The 21,732-nt window shown below is 37.5% G+C and overlaps 1 protein-coding gene across 1 annotated transcript in view; it reads right to left on the reverse strand.

The window, feature by feature from the left end:
- Positions 1-21,732, reverse strand: part of LOC6639324 (triple functional domain protein) — a 56,001-nt gene that overhangs the window by 13,073 nt on the left and 21,196 nt on the right. The window contains exons 4-9 of the mRNA XM_023181762.2: positions 18,017-18,140; positions 16,138-16,929; positions 13,179-13,268; positions 12,605-12,728; positions 6,651-6,996; positions 5,718-6,338 (exon numbers count right to left, since the gene is read on the reverse strand). Coding sequence (XP_023037530.1) covers positions 5,718-6,338; positions 6,651-6,996; positions 12,605-12,728; positions 13,179-13,268; positions 16,138-16,929; positions 18,017-18,140 — 2,097 coding nt within the window. The remainder of the gene's footprint in view (positions 1-5,717; positions 6,339-6,650; positions 6,997-12,604; positions 12,729-13,178; positions 13,269-16,137; positions 16,930-18,016; positions 18,141-21,732) is intronic.

Below are 21,732 nucleotides of genomic sequence, written 5' to 3' on the forward strand. Positions count from 1 at the left end.
TTTTTCTAGAATCTGCTGCTGCATAGTTTATGTCTTTAGGCATGTCGACACTAAATAAGCCTTCATATTTCGTGGCTTTTAGCTGACCGAATTCTATGCAGCCTGTTCTTCTAATGCAGCTGGCCAATTTGGCCACACAGAGAAAAAAAAAAGTATAAAGTTGCCACCGCATTCCTGGCCAAAGTCGGGGAGAGGTTCAAATGTCAGAGGCCATAAATATAAGTCCGCCAACAGGCAGACTTTGACTTAGCTGCTGGGAGCAGCATCAGCAGCAGCAGCAGCTGCTGTGGTCAACTGGAACCATGGACCGAATTGATGATGTTGCTGCATCTTAAGTTAAAAGTTAAAGCTAAAGCTGGATCGCTCCTTATTGCAATTGCAATTCAAGGCGCGAAACAATTAAACATAGTTTTCATTGCACAAAGCGCGCCGACAGTGCGCAAATTAATTTGAAAAAAAAAAAATACACCAGTCGAGAAGAAGGTGGAGGAGGAGGAGGAGAAGTAGGAAAACTATAGTTAAGAGCTACAAAGAAAGCGCACTAAACAAATCCAATTTCACCGTCAGCAATGTTTATTTATATGTTTATTTAATAGGTGGGGGAAGCCACGCATTCAACATCAGCTCTTTCACCAGCAGCAACAGCAGCAGACACCCAAGGCTACCTATGGCTGATGGCCATATTTGTGGAGCAATCCCAACACCACCAACACGAACACCAAGAGCAATATGCCACCTCCGAACCACCGAGCACCACCAACTGCCTCTGCGCTGCTGGCGACCAAGTAATGCAAGCGATCAACAATTTAGATATAATATCGCATATCGCATCATAATGTCGTCGTCGCGTCGCAGCAGCAACAGCAACAGCAGCAGCAGCAGCAACATCAGCAGCAGCAACAAAATGGCGATGGCGGCATCTTTTTTCGCACCTTGTTTGAATGCGCGCGCCTAATGGATGACAGCGGCGACATTAGTTTGTTTTTTTTCGCTGCCAACGGAGTCATTGGAGTTGGTCTTCAGCTAAGCGGGAGCTGCGGTTAAGCGGGGGGGTTTGGTCTAGTTTTTGGTTTGTGTCTTGTTTGCTGTTGGTGGCAGCGATTAAATATTTAATTAAAAGTAACATGATGAAAATTTTTTTTTTATTTTCAATTTCAACTCTCAAAAAGAATAAGGAATTTTCAATACCCTATATTTGAAAAGAAAACTCTTTAGATTTAATTGAGTAGTGACTTGAATAAATTTGAGTTTCGAATAGTTTTCAATATCTCGTTCTTGTTCTTACTTTGAAGTGAAATGTTTACAGTTTTAATATTCAAAGTTAAGTTTTAAACATTTTTATCAATTTACCATGACATTAATATGGGAACTAAACAATAAAGGCTAAATAATAGAAACCAACAAGATGCACAATTAAAAACTAAAAAAACAAAACAACAAATTATTATTTTCCATTATTCCCGACGGAGCTACCTTTCAGTATTGCTTCATCGGGGGGAAAAAATACCCTTCAGGGGGATCGAATTCGAGAACAACAAAATTAGAGATTTAAAAAATAGAGGCTTAATGTATTAGTAATACAGTTTTTGATGATAGATCAAGATCAGATGTAGTGCATTGAAAGTTAATGCTTTTGTATTACAAATAACCTTTGTCTAATTTTAAAGGCTTGGATAAGGTTGGGAATGCCTGTTATACTTATAAATTTTGACAAGTTGGAAATGAAGAGGCGCTTAATTTTAAAAAGCATTTGAATGATCTTTTGGTATCGGTGCCGAATTAAGTCAGTGCGGGAACTGAAGCAATGCAAAAACCTAAATCGAAATTTTCGGGCTTACAATGTAAATCAGAAGATCACCTTCCATTGCGGAAGTTAGAACATGAATGAAAATCGTTCAAAAAGGATTGGCAAAGATAATATTTAATTTTTGTTTTTACTGAATTTTTGAACATATGTACGTTTTTTCGATAATCTTTTATTTTCTTCAGCCTGTATTTTTGCCAATTTATAATCAATTCGAATCTCAATTTAATCGCAATTTGGCAAAATTTAAAATGGCATTAAATATTTGGAGAATACATAGCAATTTTTTTTTCCCAAAATTGACAAAAATTTTCTTTTCAATATTTTAATGCAGATTTAAAGACATTATTCTAACTTTGAAATAAAGACATGAATTTTTCAAATACTTCAAAAATTGATTAATGAAAACTAGAGCTTTAAGAAAGGCACTTATGGTCTTTTGCTCAAAAGGATAACTTAATTATTAGTAGTTACACTTCAATTCAAAATTGAAATTTAAAAGCATAAAAATAAGATATCACTTTTAAAAATCGGTCAAAGTTTGGCAGTTTACTTTTCAGAAAAGAACCCAAAAAAAAAAACAAAATCCATTCAATTTTTTTTTATAAATTAATAGAATCTATTCAGATTCAAATTAAATCAAATCAACAGAAAAAATTGACCATTGAGATGTGATCTCAAACTGTTCCAACAAATTTATAGTTACACTTGGGAACTTGTTGGTTTATTATTAAAGGTTTACATTTTTGAAGAACTTTCCCCTTACAAATGAAATCTCTTTAGACACAGGAAATGAATTGCAAGGAAAACGCCTTTTTTGCTCCTCAACTGATTGAAAGAGTATATAAAGTAAAACTAATCTGGGAAAAATATTGGTAAGCAGCTGTCAACGCCTTGTTTTTTTTTTTTTTTAAATTTATTTTTTATTTATTTTTAATTGAAAACTTGTGGGCTAAACGTACGACGAGTGTATGAGAAACGAGTATCGCCTGATATGATGATTTGTTGCACCGATCAGACTCTCAGTGACCAGGCCAATTCGCCACTCGATGTTGATGACAGTCGTCATCAGTTGTGTCTCTGTGTGTGTGTGCGTGTGTGTGTGTGTGGTTTGTGGCTTATCGGTGAACTACATTTTAAAAATGGAAATGCAAATGAATGAATGCTGATTGCGTATACACATATCAATTGCAGATCGAACAACTGAATGAAACCAATGGGCAGCAAATCGTAAATGCCGACAAATCGATTGAAAAATCACACAAAGTAAAAAGTAGCTACATATGTTTGTACATTTATGTAAACCAAAAAAATTAATTTCTTTAACCTTGCTTTCACTTTTCTCATTAACTTTTCGTTTGGCAATTAAAATTCAATTTTGCACCACTAAAAAAATAATAAATAAAATAAGAGAGAGAGAGAGAGAGAGAGAGAGAGAGAGAGAAAGAAAAAGAAGCAAAATACAACCAGCAGTAGATAAATGGCCGAGCATTTCTCAGCCCCGGTTATGATGCCAATGTGCGCGGGAGCGTGTGAAAAAGGCCAAAAAGGCAGACACAGAGGCTGAGAGAGTCTCACAATCAGTCTGTAAAACGTTAACAAGGCACTGCAAATTTTTAAATGCCAATTTCCGCAAATTATTAAATGAAATTGAGGATTTTTTTTTGCTTTTCTTGAGTAGACCCCGTCTATCTAACTGCAAACATCTGCCCAAATGGGTAGAGAGAGGGTGAGGTAGGTAGGTGATCCATACCCATATGTGGTAGCTGCTGCTGTTGTTGGTTGTAGTATCTATCTGCGTGTCGTGTATTTGCAATTTGACATACTTTTGTTGGCCACAGCAGAGATGAGAAGAAGCAGAGGAAAAAAAAAATAAAATAAAAATAGCAACAAATGCAGCGAATTCAAGAAAACAACAATCATAATAATAATGGCACAAACTTAATAGTAGCGCGAAAGTATGACGAATATGTAAACGCATTGCGAGAAGAGTTAACTCGACTTGGCTAACTAATCCCCCACAACAAATTATTGTGATTAATCAGCGAAATTGCATTAGCCAAAGAGTCGACAGGCAACTCGGAGGCAAGTTAGAGGTATGGGGCGTTGCAGCAACTGTCACTGGCAGCTGATTAAGCGACTTTGAGCGAGATTGGCCAAAGTAGATAATGTGGAAGCAGGCACACAAGATGACGACGACGTCGACGACGACGACGATGATGATGTGGATGTGAATGTGGATATGGTTGATGCGGTAAAGAGTCAGTCAAAAAAAAAAAAATAATAATAATAATAAGTTGTGGGTGCGTGCGTGCTCAATTATACACCCGGCAGCAGTTGCCTTGTTTAATGTTGTTAAGGTATGTTGGGATCATCTCCCATCTACCATGCCATCTCTCATCTCTGGTTGGCCCTCGACTGCAATCCATTAACAAATCAATTAAAATGCCAGGAAATGGCGACGAAACTCATTTGTGGCAGATGTTGCAAATGCTGTGGAATCCTTTTTTTTTTTTCTTCTCTTTCGTTTTGCTTTTGTGGCTTTTGGCTTATCTAACGGCCATATTTGCCATACGAACTAACTAATCCAACTCTACTTACCAACTAACGATCAACTACTGCTGCTACTAGGCAAGGTAAAGCATTAAGCGGATGCGCGTAATAAATTAATAAAGCCAGCATTAAATGCAATGCATATTCAATTAACAATGTCAGCTAGAGCGGCTAGCGAGTGCTTTGCGTATCTGACAGATACATTTGGCATTGCATTCGTTGTGCAGATGGCGCATTTCCTGTCAGCATCGGCCTCAACGGCAGACAAAGACCAAAATGAAAACGAAGTCGCAGATGAAGACGAAAATCATATGCTCATTAAGAAACAAGCCACATACATGCACACAATCTCTAAGATACATTGTTGCAGCTCCTGCGGCCATCTACACAATTGTTAGACAACAGATTTTATGAATATGATTATTTATGGTTGAACGCATGATCGTCCAAGTGCAACGAAATTGTGACTCTCAAGGATTCTATATCGAATAGAGAATACCTTATCTTTTCCTTGGATAAAACCTTACCAAGGAATAAATCGAATACTCAAGACATGAATTGGTGCAATCAACAACTTATTATTCTCTCTTTCAGAAGATTTGAAGTTCAATTAGCTTTTCATTTCTATTATTTGTTTCATTGTTAATTGAAGAAAGGGCTAATAACATATTAGCTATAAATTTTTCATTAATAACTTAATGCTTATACTATTTGTATATATTTCTAAGAATTTATGAACTTCCTGGGCACTTGCCCCTGGTATGAAATATGCCTTTTAAAAACTATTTTCGAGTTTGTTTTGAACTCTTTTTACCCAATTCTCAAGTTTGTTACTTTATATCTATGTTGGCATTAAATTAAATGAAATTAATATCGATAAAACATTTGGAAATATTCCAAATATTTGCAAGTTTAGACCCAAAAGACATCTTAGGAAACAATTTTTAGATTTTTCTTTTGCTTTCTGATATACCCACAGTGTGGGTCATATAATTAGTGCCACCTTTTCACTTTCTTTGTTGATTTCGAATGTTTGTTGAGGAATTTAATCAATGTGTTTTTGAAACTAAGCGGATAATGATATCTTTCGCATTGATTTGTAACAATTACAAGCTTTCTTTCTTTAGTTAACCTATTTAAAGTTTTTTAGATAATTTACTATCTAGGATATCCAGATCTATTTTTAGCATAGAAGAACTATGGGAACTAATTAAATAATACATTTTATGACAATCATCATAAAAAGAGTTTTGAACATTATAAAGCATTGAGTAAATGCAATTGCTTTTGGTTTATGGGTTAACAAATAAAGGAAAAACATTATCCTAAGCCTGTAATGAGTTATAGTTTTCGCACTTACCTCAGTGATTTCATCCTCAAGGGCCCGCTGACGCGTCAATTGTCTTAGACGTTCGCGTCTCTGCTCGGTTAACTGTTCCAGACGTTGGGCAGCCCGATCGACTTCATTGAAGAGGAGGGTAACCTTACGCAATTTGCACGCCACATTCGAATCGCCCATCGATAGTGCTGAGGATGAGGATGAGGATGACGATGATGATGGTGACGTCATCGTCATTAATGGAACGGAATTGATGGCTCTGGCCAACTCCTGCAGTTGTTTGAGTTGTGCGGCGCCACGCTTGCGCAGATTATTGAGCTGTGAGTCCATAAGGGCGCGACTTAGGGCACGATGTTGGCCATAAAGTTGACGACGTGTTGGCAGACCCTGTAAATCGGCAGCGCGTATATCGCTCAATGCCCCAACCAGACGACCGCCGGCCTCAGAGCATTGACGTTGAAACGCCTCCAACTGGGCGAAGAATTCGCGCCACTTGCCCGCATCGTGATGATGCTGGCCGGGCATAGATGCTAGCAGACCGCTTGGTAGCTGTGATGGCGCAACACTTGTCGTGACTTGGTCGACGCTAATGAATTTAACCAAATGCGATGACTGCGAGGTCTGCAATGGATTGGACTGTTGCTCCTGTGGTATGTGTGTGTGTGTGTGTGTGTGTGGTGGGGTCAGAAGGCAGATGGCAAATAGGCGGGAGAGAAAGAGATATTGTCATTAGTGGCCAAGTTCTTTTGGGGTTGGGTTTGGGTCTGGGCCCGGTTGGGTTTTTGTTTTGCTTTGCTTTGCGTTGGGGCCAGGTAAAGCGGGTTAATTGGGTGTTGCCGCAGCCCTGCAGACAGCAAACCAACAAAAACCAAACACAAACTAAAAAATAAACCCAAACTCTTAATGATTTCATTTTTGTGCAATCGCAAAGGTTAGGTCAAAGACTAAACTTACCGGTTGATCGTTGTTGTTGTTGTTGTTGTTGTTGTTGATGTTATTGTTGCTATATTTGTTGTTGTTGGAGTTCTGCTGATCATTACACAATTGCAGCAAATTCAAATCAGGACAAACCACCAAAATTTCACAATTACCAATCTGTTTGGCCAACAATTTAAGACTTTGGCAAATTAAGTCGATTACGCATAAATGTTGAGATTTCTCGATGGCAATTAAAATGGTAAATGTTTGCTGGGCGGGTTGCTGCTGCTGCAGTTGCTCTGTACTTTTATGGCCAGTAGTTGCTGATGTTGCTGATGTTGGTTGGGTTGCTGCTGTTGGTGTTGAGCTGCTGCTGCTGCTGCTGCAAATAAAAAGCAATGTGTATGAGTTGTAGTCTGGCCATACCCTAGAAGTGCACGGTCAGGCCAAATAAATAACATCAAATTGTATTTTGTTGCTATTAGAGTTGGCATTGTCAAGGAACTAGTTCACTCCCTAACAGGAGCCTGTCATATGTATGAACTAGTTCTCATAGAATTTTTCGCAAGTTCAGTGAACTAGTTTAATTGGCAAATCCATTTTGGCATCCCTACTTGCGAAAATATATATAACTCTGTCAGGTGTTTGGCTGCTTTCCAAGCAGAACGTAACCAGGCAACGCCCAAAACAAGTTCAACTTAATTGGCAATAAGCGGCCTCTGCACTTGGCTCACTACTCACACATAGTCTTACATAGTCAGAGTCACAGTCAGAGTCAGAGTCAGAGTCAGAGTCAGATTCGAAGTCAGCCCACAACTAGAGATAAATGGCGGCTCTTTACCTTTTCGTATATATGTACATATATGTTAGTTTGTATGTAACTATGACAAGTTGGTAGCCACTTTTAATCAGCGTAAATAAAAATTGAAAATTGCTGCTAATGGCAGCTGCTAAGCATTAATAAAAAACAACAACAACAACAACAACAGCAATAAAAAGATGAGAGTAGGGGTAAAAGAGAAGAAAAAAAAAATCAAAGAACAAGAAACAGAGCCCCCCACCAAGTCATGTCTTAACACTTTTAAGCCAAAGTTTGTCTATGGCAAAGTTCTTTGCCTTCTAGACTTGAGAGACACCCAACTCCCCGATACTCTGTAGGCTAACTGTAAATACATGCCAGGCCAGGCTAGGCCAGACCAGACCAGACCAGGCCATGCCAACGTTAGGCCAACTTTAGCTAGGCAGCCAGTTATGTTCTCACATATTTGCCAGTTTCTGGCCACCCCCGCCGCAAAATGCAGTTGCAGTTGCAGTTGCAAATTGCACGCAATGCTCATAAGGCTGTTGTATGGTAGTTACCTGAAGAAGATTCAACCAAAAACCAACATGGGGCCTGTTCTACAACCAACATCATCTATGTATGTATGTTTGTATGTATGTATGTCTTTCTGTATATAGAGAATCGGTGGTATCATGTCTTGAGTTTAAATCTAATGATGCCGCACAGAGCGACTATAAAAAGCATTTGGCATTTCAATTAGAAACGTGTAGAGCAGATTATGATTCTGATATTAAAAAAAAAAAAACCTCATTCAAACGAATTGCCATTGCTCTTCATTTAACTATGTCGATTCAGTTTATTATTTTATGCTCACATCGAAAGTTAAGTAAAAGTTTATATTCAAAAATCCGATTAAGTGCTGCATTTTCTGATGGGTCTCACAGTTATGTAGAAAGTTTGTGGAAAGAATTTACAAAAAAAAAACACAAATTACAAAAAGGTCAAGATCGTAAAACTAAAATATCTAATACTTAGATTAAATTGGAAACTTAATGGGTTGAAATGAAATTTAACAGTTACATAAAATACTTGGAATTCGATGGAAAATCTTATTTTTTGGGTGACATTAAATGTTCTCTTTGTGTTTAGTTGTGCGGGGTTCCATTATGGCAATTATCATATATTTAGTATCACTTTTAAATTTTTTAAAAAGTTAATACTACATTTTTTGTGTTGGAACATAATATTTTAAATAGTTTAATAGTCAAGGCGTCCACGTTTTTATATGTAAATAAAATTATATTGTTACTTCTTCTTTAAGAATTTCAAATATTGTAACTTTGAAATTTAAGTAAATTGCTAACGATACACGACATATTTCAACATTAAGACATTAAAAAGTCTCTTTGGAGCTAGACATCAGTCTACGAAGGCGCCACAAAAGATAAAGCTCTTTAATCCTTTTGATAGAAACGACTCACTTATTCATTATTCATATTATTTTAGGGACCATAAAAGGCATCTTATATCCTCTGCAGTAATATTGTTTGAATAAGAATTTGCTAAGATCATGAATTAATTTCAGGGACATTCCCTCATCTAATCCTAAATCTAACCTGTGTCAAAAAATGCTTTGTTCGTTTCTTTATTTTGAAATTACTATCTTAGGAGATTTATCGAAGTTTGAATTTTTCAAAAAGTTTTAAGCTTGAAAGTAAAGTTGCAAAAGTTTTAAATTTCTTAATGCAGTCACTTCTTGGTTTTTTTAAACTAACTCACCTAAAGTCTCATTTACATTAAAATTTTTAATTTTTTTGGTAATAAAATTAAAATTTTGTAAGAAATTTCTGAAGGTTCAAAATTGGTGGACAAATTTGGGCCTACATTTTGCTGCTGATAACTTACGAACTAATCCAAGAAGCTATCCCCTTTTGTGGTTAATAATAATCAAAACGGCTGAAAATCATGGCTAAAAGGATTATTTCATTTTTTTGGTATCGAAAAACTACTTGTAGACTAGAATTTAAAATAAGCAAAAGTTTTAATCTTAAATATTGAATTGAAGCGACTAAAGTTATTTGTGTAAGACAAAAAAGGACGAGAACATATAAACATTTTCTCAGTTTCTTATTTTTTCATTTATCCCTCTTAGTTATTAAATCTGACAGAAATTGAGAATACTTTGGCTATTCAAGTGGGGCAGTAAACGGAGCGGATGATGCGGGGGCTGTGAAGGAAAGAGATGAAGAGGGCATTCAAAATGAGCATTTACGTGCATGTGCATGTGTGTGTGTGTGTGTGTGTGTGTGAGCTTAAACCTGGGCCAGGTCGGGGCGTGTGTAACCCGAGCTTTTCTTTTATATTCGCATTATGCGCGGGCATGCATATTTATATACCATTTCATATGCAAGTCTGTTAGTATGTGTGTGTGTGTGTGTGTGTGTAGATTCCAAGAAGTGCATCGGCGGTATACACTCTTCTTCTTCTTCGTTCATAAAAACAAATTTAATTGCAAGCTGTCACACTCACACACACACAGAGATACAAACAGACACACGCCACATAGAGATAGATTGAGTGAGGGAGAGAGAGAAAATTATCGTGGGTTGGCTTGGAGTTGGTCGGGGTCAGGCCCATGATGTAAGGTTTTGAGATAAGCTCAAGCCAAGTGGCCATCTTCTCCCCGTCTCTGTCTCTCTCTCTATCTTTCTCTCTCTCAGTGTTGACACACTGCGCCCTGCCTGCATGGTTTTTTTTTCATTTTTTTTTGGTGAAAACTTTACAAAGCTCAAATATTTAATATTTGCGTGCGTCGTCGTCGTCGTCGTCGTCGTCTCTATCCGTTTATCTGTCCTTCTGTCTGTCTGCCCCGTCTGTCCATTGGTTTCGTCTGTGTGTCAGACATTTGAATTTGGACAGGCAGGCAGCTAATGAATACCTTACACATGTCGGCAAACAAACGCAAATAATGTCAATGGTTGGGGCTACAACTGACTGGATGTCTGTCCGTCCGTCTGTCCGTCCGTCTATCTGTCCGTAGCAGCTTCAGAGCTACGACTTCAGCTCGTCATGCGTCAGACTTGGATGATGCTGATGTGCCAGTTTTTCAATTTTTTTCTTCTTCTGTTGTTGCTTTTTGTATGTATGATGTGTTTTTTATTTTTCTTCTTTTTTCTGTTTTCATCTCTTCAAATTGCTTGTGCAGTTGCGCCGGAGTAATACAAATCTCTGCAAATGTTTGTCAAAGAGTTTTCTACACGATTTGGCCGCGTTTTAACCAATTGGCATTGAAGCAATTAACATTTAACATGCAGCTGGAACCAAAGAAACTGGAACGGGAATGGCAGGCAAGCAGACAGCCTGGCAACTCTACACTACTCAACTCTAATGTAAGTAAAGTAACTGGCAAGTCGCCGCAATACGATGCCGGAGTGTGTTCACTTATGTCGATTTAGATTTCACAGATTTTAGTCAGTTTTTTTTTTCAGTTTTTTTTTTTTGTGCTTTCCAGGAATCGTGTAGATTTGTAGATCTCTGGATCTGTGAATGTCTTCTGGGTTATATACAAAAACAAAAAACACAAAAAAATAAAAACAAAATAGAAAAAAGTTCACATCATAAATTTTAAAGTGTCACGAATCTGTCTGAACAAAAATATAAGAAAGAAAAAAAAAATCATTTATGTGCCTGCAGCAGCAGCAGCAGCAGCAGTCGCCATCGCTCCATCTCAATGCCGTTATCTCCCTCTCCCGACCTCTCTTTCTCTCTCTCTCTCTCTCTCTCTCTCTCTGTCTAAGTCGTTATCCATCTCTGTTTAACTGGTACACCCCCATTCTGTAAGTTCTTTACAAAGAGAAGCCGCATCAGAGTTCCTCCGCCCACCCCCCATCCCCTTCCAAAATAGACTCCTGCCCAAAGACAACGTGTCAGATCGCACAACTACATGTATTGCCTGAATAGAATTCTAATTCACACTAAAGAGCTAAGGAAATATTACACTGAGAAAAAGAAACCAACTAACCAAAAACTAGCATTAAATTACAATGGAAATAAAATTAGAAATAAATTCAAGAAGTTATTTCCTGAGACTTGCATTACATGCAATACGTTTCAAAAAAAAAAACGCCTATCTCTCTCTAACTTATAGTCCGTTTGATATATAGGCAAGATGCTAGTTGTCTCTATCTCTCTCTCATAAGTGTAGCATTAAAAAAGCTTTTGCTATACATTATCGTTCCAAATACTGACCAAATTCATATCCTTTTGTAAAGGTATTTTTAAAAGTTTTACATAAAAAAGTTAGTATAACAAAGAACTAACTAAAAAACCTTTCAATTCGTCAAAGAGTTTATAAATTTCCTTCTGTTTTCTTCAAGTGTATTTCTTTGAATTGGAATTGGCCGACATTCACTTGTTAGTAGAGATGTTTAAACGATCTTTAGATGAAGAACAAAATAAAGTTAAGGCTTAACTTTGAGCTGAGCATAAAGTTGGCTAATTACAATGCAAAACATTTCTATATCAACCGAGAATGATCCATAACATCTACATATATGTATGTAAGTACATATTATTATATGTATATATATATGTGTGTGTGTGTGTGTGTGTGTGAGAACGTGTTGAATAGTGTTATTGACTTTCAAGTCTTTGGCTTTTGTTCTATTTTCCATGCCTGGAATTGTTTTTGTTGGAGTTGCATGTTTCCTTTTAGCCAAAGTGGCAAATTGACTGACATGCATTCTGTTGGCCAGACAGCCAGACGACCATGGTAAAGGAAGAGTAGGAGGAGCAGCAGAAGGAGGCATAAGATGGGAGAGACAGTCGACGTCTTAAAGGCTTAAGTGCAGCGACGTTTCTTTCCCAGCGCCTTGGTCGTGGCATTAACAACTCTGTGTGTGTGTGTGTGTGTGTTTGTGTGTGCACATTTGCATATCGACTCGTAAATATGGATGGGTCTATATGGTGAGAGAGTCTATGAACCTTCCATCCAGAACCCATGGCCAGACAAATTGAAATGCTTGGAGATTCTGGTTATTCTAAACATTGCGCCATTTTTTTTTTTTTTTTGTTGTGCCATTTGCGATGCGCCTATTCCCATGATCGTTTGTACGTTCATTCGTTCGTCGTTAGTTACTGCATTTTGACATTAAACCGATGAAGCTGATTTCCCCACACCAGCCCCACCATCAACCCACCCGCAACTCACCTGCTTTCTGGAATTGTGCTGTAGTAGAGCAACAGTGTGGCCAGTTCGTAACAGTTGAGGCCAGCGGACGCCACACAGGCAGCGTTCACACTCACAAGTGGGTCGCCTCGTAGGGTGCGTGTGCCTGCAAAGAAAAAGAAAGAAAGAAAAAAAAATAACACACAGATTGTAAATTGAATATGCTTGGATCGAACTCAATCTCCAATCTCAATCAGTCTCAATTGGTTCGCTCTGGGTGGCCCAAAACCACCAACCACTTTGATAATGTGTGAAAAAGTTTGTGTGAATTAATTGAAAAGATGAGGAAAACAAAATTCATGCACATTTCACCAAAATGGCAAATTGGCACAACGGCGGCGCCATCTAGGCAAATTGCCTAACTGGGCGTTAACCAAAAAGCGATTTCAATTTATATATATACATACATATATGTATATTCAATCGATATAGTATATGCATATATCTAAATTCGACCAGTGAAAGTCTAGAATTATGCAGGAAAATGGAAAGTTTGTCACCTAGCATCATGATCATGAGAAAGATGATGATGATGATGCTGTCCTACTACACTCACCTGGTAGATAAACGCCACTGGTCAGCAATTTCTCGGGTAGCTCAGCAATTGAACTGGGCGGTAGCAATTCCACGGCTACTTCATTGGTCTCTGCAGAAATAGAGGGGAGAAGGAAAGAAAATTAAAAATCGAAATACACGCAAAATAGGTTAATTGCATTTTAAACGCTCTCGATGAGAGCAACAACAAAAAGATGAAGAAAAAAAAAACCTTGAAAACTGGTTCAGGATCTCGGCACCGTTTGCATAATAATATCATTTGATTAATTTGGCGACAGCAGCAGCAGCAGCAGCAGCGACTCCTAGATGAAAACTAGGTGGATAAGTTAGGTAGGTAGGTGGGCAGGTGGGCAGGTAGGTAGGTAGGGGCGTGATGGCTAGCTAGCTACTTGGCAACCGGTTGAATATATCTACATAAATTTCGGTTTGGAACTTTCGCATGTGACAATTTCTATGATAAATGCGACACATTGCAGCGTCTGCCAGTGTTTGCCAGAAATTCTGCAACTGTCACAAGACGAATATAACTACCACTACCACTACAAATTGGCCACCTGTTGCTATAAATATTTGAAACGAAAACGAATTGTAGCGGTGTTTGTAGTGGTGATGGTGGTGGTGATGGTGGTGCTGGTGGTGCGGCTGCTGCTGCTGCTAGGTGGAGTTAGTTACTCCACTAAGGCCATAGAGTGAAGCATGTAATTCAATATGCAGACCAGACCACAATTGCCCCCGCATTTGTCAGCTGATTTATGCTCGCTTGCAAATTTCTGCACCCACACCCGAACATTGCGGTTTGGGGTCGGGTCGATTGAACAAATGAATCGCATTCCATTCGACTGGACAGTGGGTTAAGATTTCGAAAAGATTACAGATCAGCAATAAAAAAACACAACAGAAAAAAACGTTAATAAAATCAACAAAAGTTAAGAAACCTTTCCAAAACAAATTTCAAATTTATACCTATTTACATACGTATACTTTATACGTATACTTAATATTTGTATTTGCTTATACGAAATCACATGCAGACACAGACTTAATCTGCAGTTTCATAATAACACTAGCTGAGAATAGGATTTCAAAAAAAAAAGTGTCTATATATTATCTATATTTAAAAATATTGAAACAAATTTGGTCCCAGACAACATATATAAATGCAGATCTTTGAGTTTGTGTATAGGAAAATAATGAATCATGAAAAAAAATGCCTTTATGTCCCATGATTGGACTTCTAATAGATAATTTTATAGGGTCAACATTAAAAATGTTGTTTTTGATGTGTTTGAAAACTTAAATAGAGGATACGCTTGAGAAAACCTTGTGTCTATAAACGAAACCATTTCTTTTTAAATTCATATAAATTATAACTAGCTTAAAACAAAAGTTTTAGAGTTCTTAAAACTCGGCTTAAACAAACGATTTTCAGAGTTCTTAAAACTCCGGAAAGAGTAAAAAACAAAAGTAATTCAACTATGTGTTCCACTATGCCATTGGCTTGCTTTTGGTTTCTCATTTAATTTTCATATTTTAGGCTTTGACAAATTAAAAGGCATTTGCACCGTTGTTGCCGCAATGGTGGAGACAACGACAACGACAACGGCAACAATATTTTGTGGTTAACCATGTCTTGGCGGATGCAGTGGGTTGACGTTGCTGCTGCTGCTGCTGCTGCTGCTGCTGTTGTTAATGGCTAATGGGTTTTTTGGTTTTTGTGGTCCACCTGTGGGCAGAGGCGGAGACAAGCGTCATATTCAATACCATAGCCATAGAGCTCAATTAGAACGCACAAGTTGTGGCCGATCCTTTCACATAAAGCCAGAAAATTAGCTCTCTCAATCAACAATCATTATGTAGGGTGTTCAAACATGACAATACAACAGGTAAAAATATATATTTTAAGGGTCCATAGTTAAAACATGCATTGTCATTTCATTTATAGCTGTTAACAATACATAAAAAAAAAATAGTTAAGAATAATGTTGATATTGTATATTATGGCCATGTATTATTGGCAATATCAATATGTGGAGTGGGACAACTTTTATTAACTTTTTTAATGACTAGTAAACAGTTTATAACTAATTTTCTACAAATAATCATCAAAATAAACTTGCTAAATAGTTAATCTCATATAACCTAATGCATAAATAGTTTGGGGCAGTTCCCAAAGAATCATAAAAAGTTAAGATAATCATTTGCATTTAGTTTTTGTTTTTTTTTTTGAGTGAAAGTGCTGTTAAATGCAAATAAACATAATTCTTAACAAAATATCAGTATGAATCTAACATAACTAACTGAGTGAACTGTATATTGAAAGTGATTTCACTTTCAACTTTAGCTAAACAACAACTATCTACTTAGTATTCCTCACTTTCGCTAGAATTCAGGGCATCTCGTATCCAGTTTTAGTTCGCAGTTTGACCATTGGGTGACTGGCCACTACTATCATGGTCAATTATCTTTTGCCATTAATTGAATTAAATGTTGGCAAATTTATGAACGTAAAATATATCAAATTAGCGCTAAATTTGTACACTATCAAATACTGTAGACAACTTCAAAGTAAGCGCTCGCTTGCTCGCTCTATATATACGATTATATACATACGTATATATATATTTCATTTAGCTGCGGGGCCTTTAATTGAATATTTTTTAGCTCAAACTGAGATTTGCATAAAGCGGAGAGAAAAGCAAATACTAAAAGCAAAATTCACGCCCAGAAAATTTTGCGATAAGCGAACAACAACAAAAAAAAAAAAAAAAACACCGCCCAATGCAATTTTGGGGATGGGAATTGAAAAAGCGCAGCTTGAAAATGGCAAGACATATTTTTTGGATATTTTTTCCCCGATGACAGGCGTATGCGTAATGGAATATTACGTATACGTAGTATGTAGGTATGTGTCCGTGTGTGTGTGTGTGTGTGCTTTAATGGAGAGAAATATAGTATCTTACCCAGTGTTGTTTGATGTTTCTTATTGCCGTTGCCGTTGCTGTTGCCATTGCTGACACTGCCGTCACTTGGCTCCTCATCACTGTCGATGTGCGGAAATGAATTACCCAGGCAGAAGAGAGGCAAGGCTGGCGATATGGATGCCTCTATTGGTTTTGTGATGGTATCGTTGCTGTTATTGTTGTTGTTGTTGCTGCTGCTTGTTGTAAGTAGCTCTTCACCAGCACTACTCGAGCTGGAGCTAGAGCTACTGCTGCTACTTCTATCGCTGATATTACTATTGCCGGATGAGGTGGAATTCATGCTATCCTGGCGATTGGTCAAACGCCGGAGCATGTAACGGTTGTTAAACAGTTTGTTTTTGGTTATCAAATCGCTGCGTCTTAATGCACACTTGGGTGAACCAACTAAATTGCTGTTGCCATTATTATTATTGTTGTTGTTGGACTCATCGAGATGATGTTGTTGTTGGTGGTGGTGCTGGTGCTGGTGCTGATGCTGCTCATCGGTCATGGTAGTGATGGCAGCAGTTGCTGCTGGCATCTGTAGCTCATTTAGCGACACACGCTCAATGCTACGTTCCACACTGACCAATAGATTCTGCAATAGCTGCGGCAATTCACCGCCATCGGATATCATTGCTGCCGCCATGGACATCTCCAGATGCACTACGCTCAGCGGCAATTGTTGTGGATTTTTATAATCGATGCAATAGCTTTGAATATTATTGCTCTCTTTCAGACGGGACGAGCGCCAAACAGCATATAGCTGTGGTGTGGCCTCTGCGCCAAAGTCTGCAAAATGCAAAGCAAAAACAAAGTTTATTAACTTATACCAAAACCATCTCCTACCCTCTCCTTTCTCTTTCGCACTTAAGGATTTGAGTAATTGTAAGAACCGCTACTTATCTCGTCAGTCATTCAGTGCTAACAGTGTGACACACACATACACACATTCGAAAAGAGTCTCTACTCTCCATTCTTTACTTCTTGCACTCTCCGACCCACTCTTTCTCTCTTTCAGTTAAAATTAACCGCTCGAAGTGTTTCTTTTGTTGCTGCGAAGTGAATTCTTATTTTTTTTTTTTTTAGCTATAAAAGTTCCAATTAGGAATAAATAATTGGATGTGCCTTAAGTCCTTGAATCGCTATATTGATTCTTGTGATTCCTTTGTTAATAAAAAGTTAACAATTGGAATAGGGAGAGAATAAAAAAACTTTGTGCAAGCTGAATGGACACTGCACACAACGAAATAGGCCAAACTGAGAGAGAGAGAGAGAGCGAGAACATTTCACGTGTGCGTTTATGTGTGTGTGTGCGATCAAGTTGCGGCACAAAATGGTAGCAAAAGGAATTTTAATTAAGAGTAGATAATAAGGTAAGTGCCTCTTTTTGTATTATTTAATTGTTTTTGCTTAAACAATCAGCTAAAAAAATGTAGAAATATGAAAAAAAAAACTTATTCTCCTTGTTGCTAAAAGTGAATACTAATTCCTAGTAATATTGTAGATTGTAAAAATACAGGTTTTTTTTCTAACAATAGTGGTTTTTCATTTATCGAAAGAATTTATAATCGAGAAGTTTTTCAAACAACTTTTGTGTAGTTTTTTACGAATTCGAAAGATATTCGATAATATCCGGAAGATAAATAATTCATATTTTATGTGATCATGATGCATTTTTAGTAAATGCAACTAAGGTCGATACCAAGAATCATTGCTGTTTAATATTGCACTTTCGATTTATTCCGCTAGTTTAACACTTTTAATCTAGCTACCCACTAAAACTTTCGTTCAAAACTCACTTTGATAAATTGAATTAATATATTTATTTTTGTTTTGGGCATAATACTTATTGAAAGTGCTTAAACGACCCACTTACCCAATTTGATGCACAAAGACAATTCGTTTGGTTGCAGTGCGTGAGCAATTTCAGCGTCACTCAACTGCAGCACCAACTCTCCATTGGGTGTAGCCAGGGGCCAGCCGGCATGCCATAACCAGGACTGCAACGAAACGATAAATGGAAGATTTGCCCAGATTGAGTAACGAAATCATTTGCAAAATTTTTATTATTACAACGATTACATGTTTGTGGTCAGTCGTCGTCGTCGGTTCTGCCGACACAAAAACAAAAAAAAAAAACAAAAACACAAAAATTATGTAGACAACAACACCCGCAAGTGCTAAGCTGCAAAAAAAAAAGAGGAAAAATAATACAAAAATGCACTTGGAATGGGAAAGCGCACATGAAAATCTATTATATTGAAGTTTCTATGCTCTTTCTTATTTGATATCGACCATTTCTCATTCTGAAATTTTTTAAGTCAGTCCTATAGAAAGTTCTTTGGAATTTTTACTGAATTTTAAAAAAAAAAATTATGAATTGCATCTATTATTTATATTCATCTATTGTCCTTTTCATTCTGGCTTGGACTGAGGCATTACTAGTAAAAATATAACTAATAAAAAACCGTATGCCTTTTATATTTTTGCCTAATTTAACCTACAACAGATACATGTAAGATTCAAATCGATGATTTTCGATAAATTAGTTTCATACTTGCTGTCTCTTCTACTATACCCTTTTGCTTTTTGGGAAGTGTATGAGGGGAAGAAAAAAAAACCATGGCCCAGACACTTTCCAGAGCATTAAGAGTTTAGAGTTGCAAATTTTTTGCAAGTTTGGAAGTTTGCTGGACCTCTGTCTCATGCCCTCCTCCTGCACCACCTTAGCCACCTTCGTTCCCGCCTCCCCCTATGTTTGTCTGTTTTGGGCCTATCAGAGATGGGGGGCGAAAAAAAAAACCCGAAAACAAAAACAGTTTTAAGCTGCTCAAGTAACCAACCAACAGGCCAACAGGCACCGCCTGGCGATGTAAAATTATAGATAAATCATGCAAGTCAAACTTTAGCAATTTTTGCTAATTTTTGGTTATTACCCACAGCGTTTGGACAGTCGAAAAAAAAAAAACGCGAAAACCCAACGCAAAAGATTTCACCCCTACGGGAATGTGAAATCGAATTTCCACTCTCAGTGTACATTTTGAAAGATTGTTCAACTTGGAGGACGGGAGGGGAAGAGTTTGCTGGTGTTGTTGTTGTCAGTTAGTTTTGGTGTAGTTTCAGTTCAATCCTTTTGGCTTACTACTATTAATTGTTATGACGCGAAAATGTTTCTTTTTTATTTTCTTTTCAAATTGTTGCTAATTTGCTAGCAATATTTAAAAAAATTAATCAACTGACAACATGAATACCCTCTCTAAAGTAAGTGCAAGAAATTATGGAATATGAGAAGAATCTGGAATGGAATCCATGAAAAATATTGCCTTAGCTTTGGTTTATGATCACGATTCGATTAATTTTGTCGCCATCAAACATTGATGACATTAACGACAGAAGGTTTTAGTTAATGGGTTTAAATTCATTTGATTAGTGATGGATGGGAAAGGAAATCTAGGAAAATTACCTCAACTAAGAACAAATTTGTAAGTCTTAAACTTGAAGCAATAGAAATTGATTATAAAGACATAATTGGATTTTTAACTTTTGGAAGGTTAAAAATGTTCTCGAATGATTTCAAATTATGTATTTGTGATCAAAATGCACGTACCTCGATTTTGCAGAGGTATATATACTTATATATAGAAAAGACAAAAAAAAAGGTGCGCACGCCTTGATTTATAGCGCCTTTAGATTCAACACAAAAAAAAAATACTTGGATATTTTATTGGTAACACACACACACACACACAGACCCCACACAGCAGAGACAACAACAACAACAAAAAACCAAATACAAAAACAAACAGTTGAGCAGCATAAATCAATTGTTGTCGCTGGACGTTGACGCAGAGCAAGGGTTACGGATCGATGTGCGGGTGCGGGTGCGGATGATGGTAAGAGAGGGTATGAGAGGTTCTCTCGTTCGAACGAAATCCATTCAAACAGAAAATGATCAATTTTGTCATTTGATCAAAGCCGCAGCAACGATCGCAACGCATCGTTTACAATCGATTGAACAAAATGATCATCGCCGAACCGAACCACACACAATGACAGCGACAACTTCCTTTGCCCGCTGCTCTGCCCCTTTTACGTGTCTCTCTCTCTCTCTCTCTTAACCTCAACCCCTACATCCCATCTCCATTCCCATCCCCCCCTATTAACAAACCCATTACCTCCTTCCCCCCTCTCAACTATTCGGCTTACTTTGCTTTGGGTATCGTTGTATAAGCCGCAGAGTCGTCAGAGTCACCACATGCTAAAATAATGATTTTTCGTAACATTTTCTGCTTGATTGCCTCTGCCATTCGACTATGGCCGGTGCCGGTGCCATAGTCTCCCACCATCTGCTCCCCCTACTCCTCCTCCTGCACCTCCTCGACCTTCTCAATCGATCCTCATCGCTCTTGGGGTTCTAAATCATTGGCATCGCTGGTTGCTTGTCGCTTCGGTTTCGTTCGAGTTTTGTTTCATTTCGTTTTTGGTTTCGTCGTCATTGACCCAAATGCGCGCGTCGTTCGGACGCCGCTTGTCATTGTCATCTGATGGCGTCGCCTATACCGCCATTTCAGCCCCCAGCTCCCAGACTCTGTCCCAGGTCTCAGGTCCCAGTCGAAGAGGTCCCTTCCTTCCTCACCTTGTCCTGACTCTAACAGTATCAACTTGAGTCTCGATGTTGCCTGAACTTTTTTCAAAGTCAAGGGTTTTCCATTAAATGGGTTTAGGGTATACTAGCTTAGACATTAAATAGAGAGAATTTCTAAGGATTGTCCAACACTTGCTTCTCTTTCATATGTGCTCTTAATTGTATTTTAATTTTCTTTCCAAGCTTTAATTTCTTTCTAAAAAAATTAGTTATCAACTAGGACTCTCTCTTAATGTAGACATTTTCTAGTTATGCAAAGTTCCTAGTTTTAATCATTTATTCTATGACTTGTTATGTTTTTAAGTCTACTTTTTTCATTGAATTCCATCTTCTTACTAAATTATTCAATCTTTCCAAGAACTGCCCGTAAGAGTATCAAAATATCAACATGATATTCTCATTTCTCGAATTTTGTTTAATTTTTTTGTGAAACATTCTCGTTTAGTTAAGTTTTTCGGGTTTTTTGTTTTTTTTGTTGTTTTTTTGGTTTGTTCTTTTGTCCAATTTGTTTTGCAGCGACAAATTTCCGTTCCTATTGGATTCATACGTTTTTTGTTTGTTTTTGGAGCTACCTTTGGCTAAGGCCATAAATCTTTTTGGGCCTTCAATTGAGGATTTGTCGGTTCGTCCTGGCTAACTGAGAAACATGTATCATCCAGTTATTTTTTTTTTTTTAGTTTTTTGCCCCATTCCCACGCCTTTGATGTTGAAATCTAAATTACCGACTGACAAAAAAACAAAAACCAAAAAATAAAGGAACCTAAAAACCAAAAATCATTCAGTTTTCGGCAAGCTCTGTGAGTAATCAAACCGACATGAAGTGGCATTAGCATATATGCAGATATTCGCACAGACCTATGTATAACATATATATATATGTATGTATATATGTATATATAGGATTTGTACAAAAATATCGCAGCGTGTGGCGCCCAGCCTATGGCAAT

Source organism: Drosophila willistoni (assembly GCF_018902025.1).
Source record: "Drosophila willistoni isolate 14030-0811.24 chromosome XR unlocalized genomic scaffold, UCI_dwil_1.1 Seg144, whole genome shotgun sequence".
Classification (NCBI taxonomy): Eukaryota; Metazoa; Arthropoda; class Insecta; order Diptera; family Drosophilidae; genus Drosophila; species Drosophila willistoni.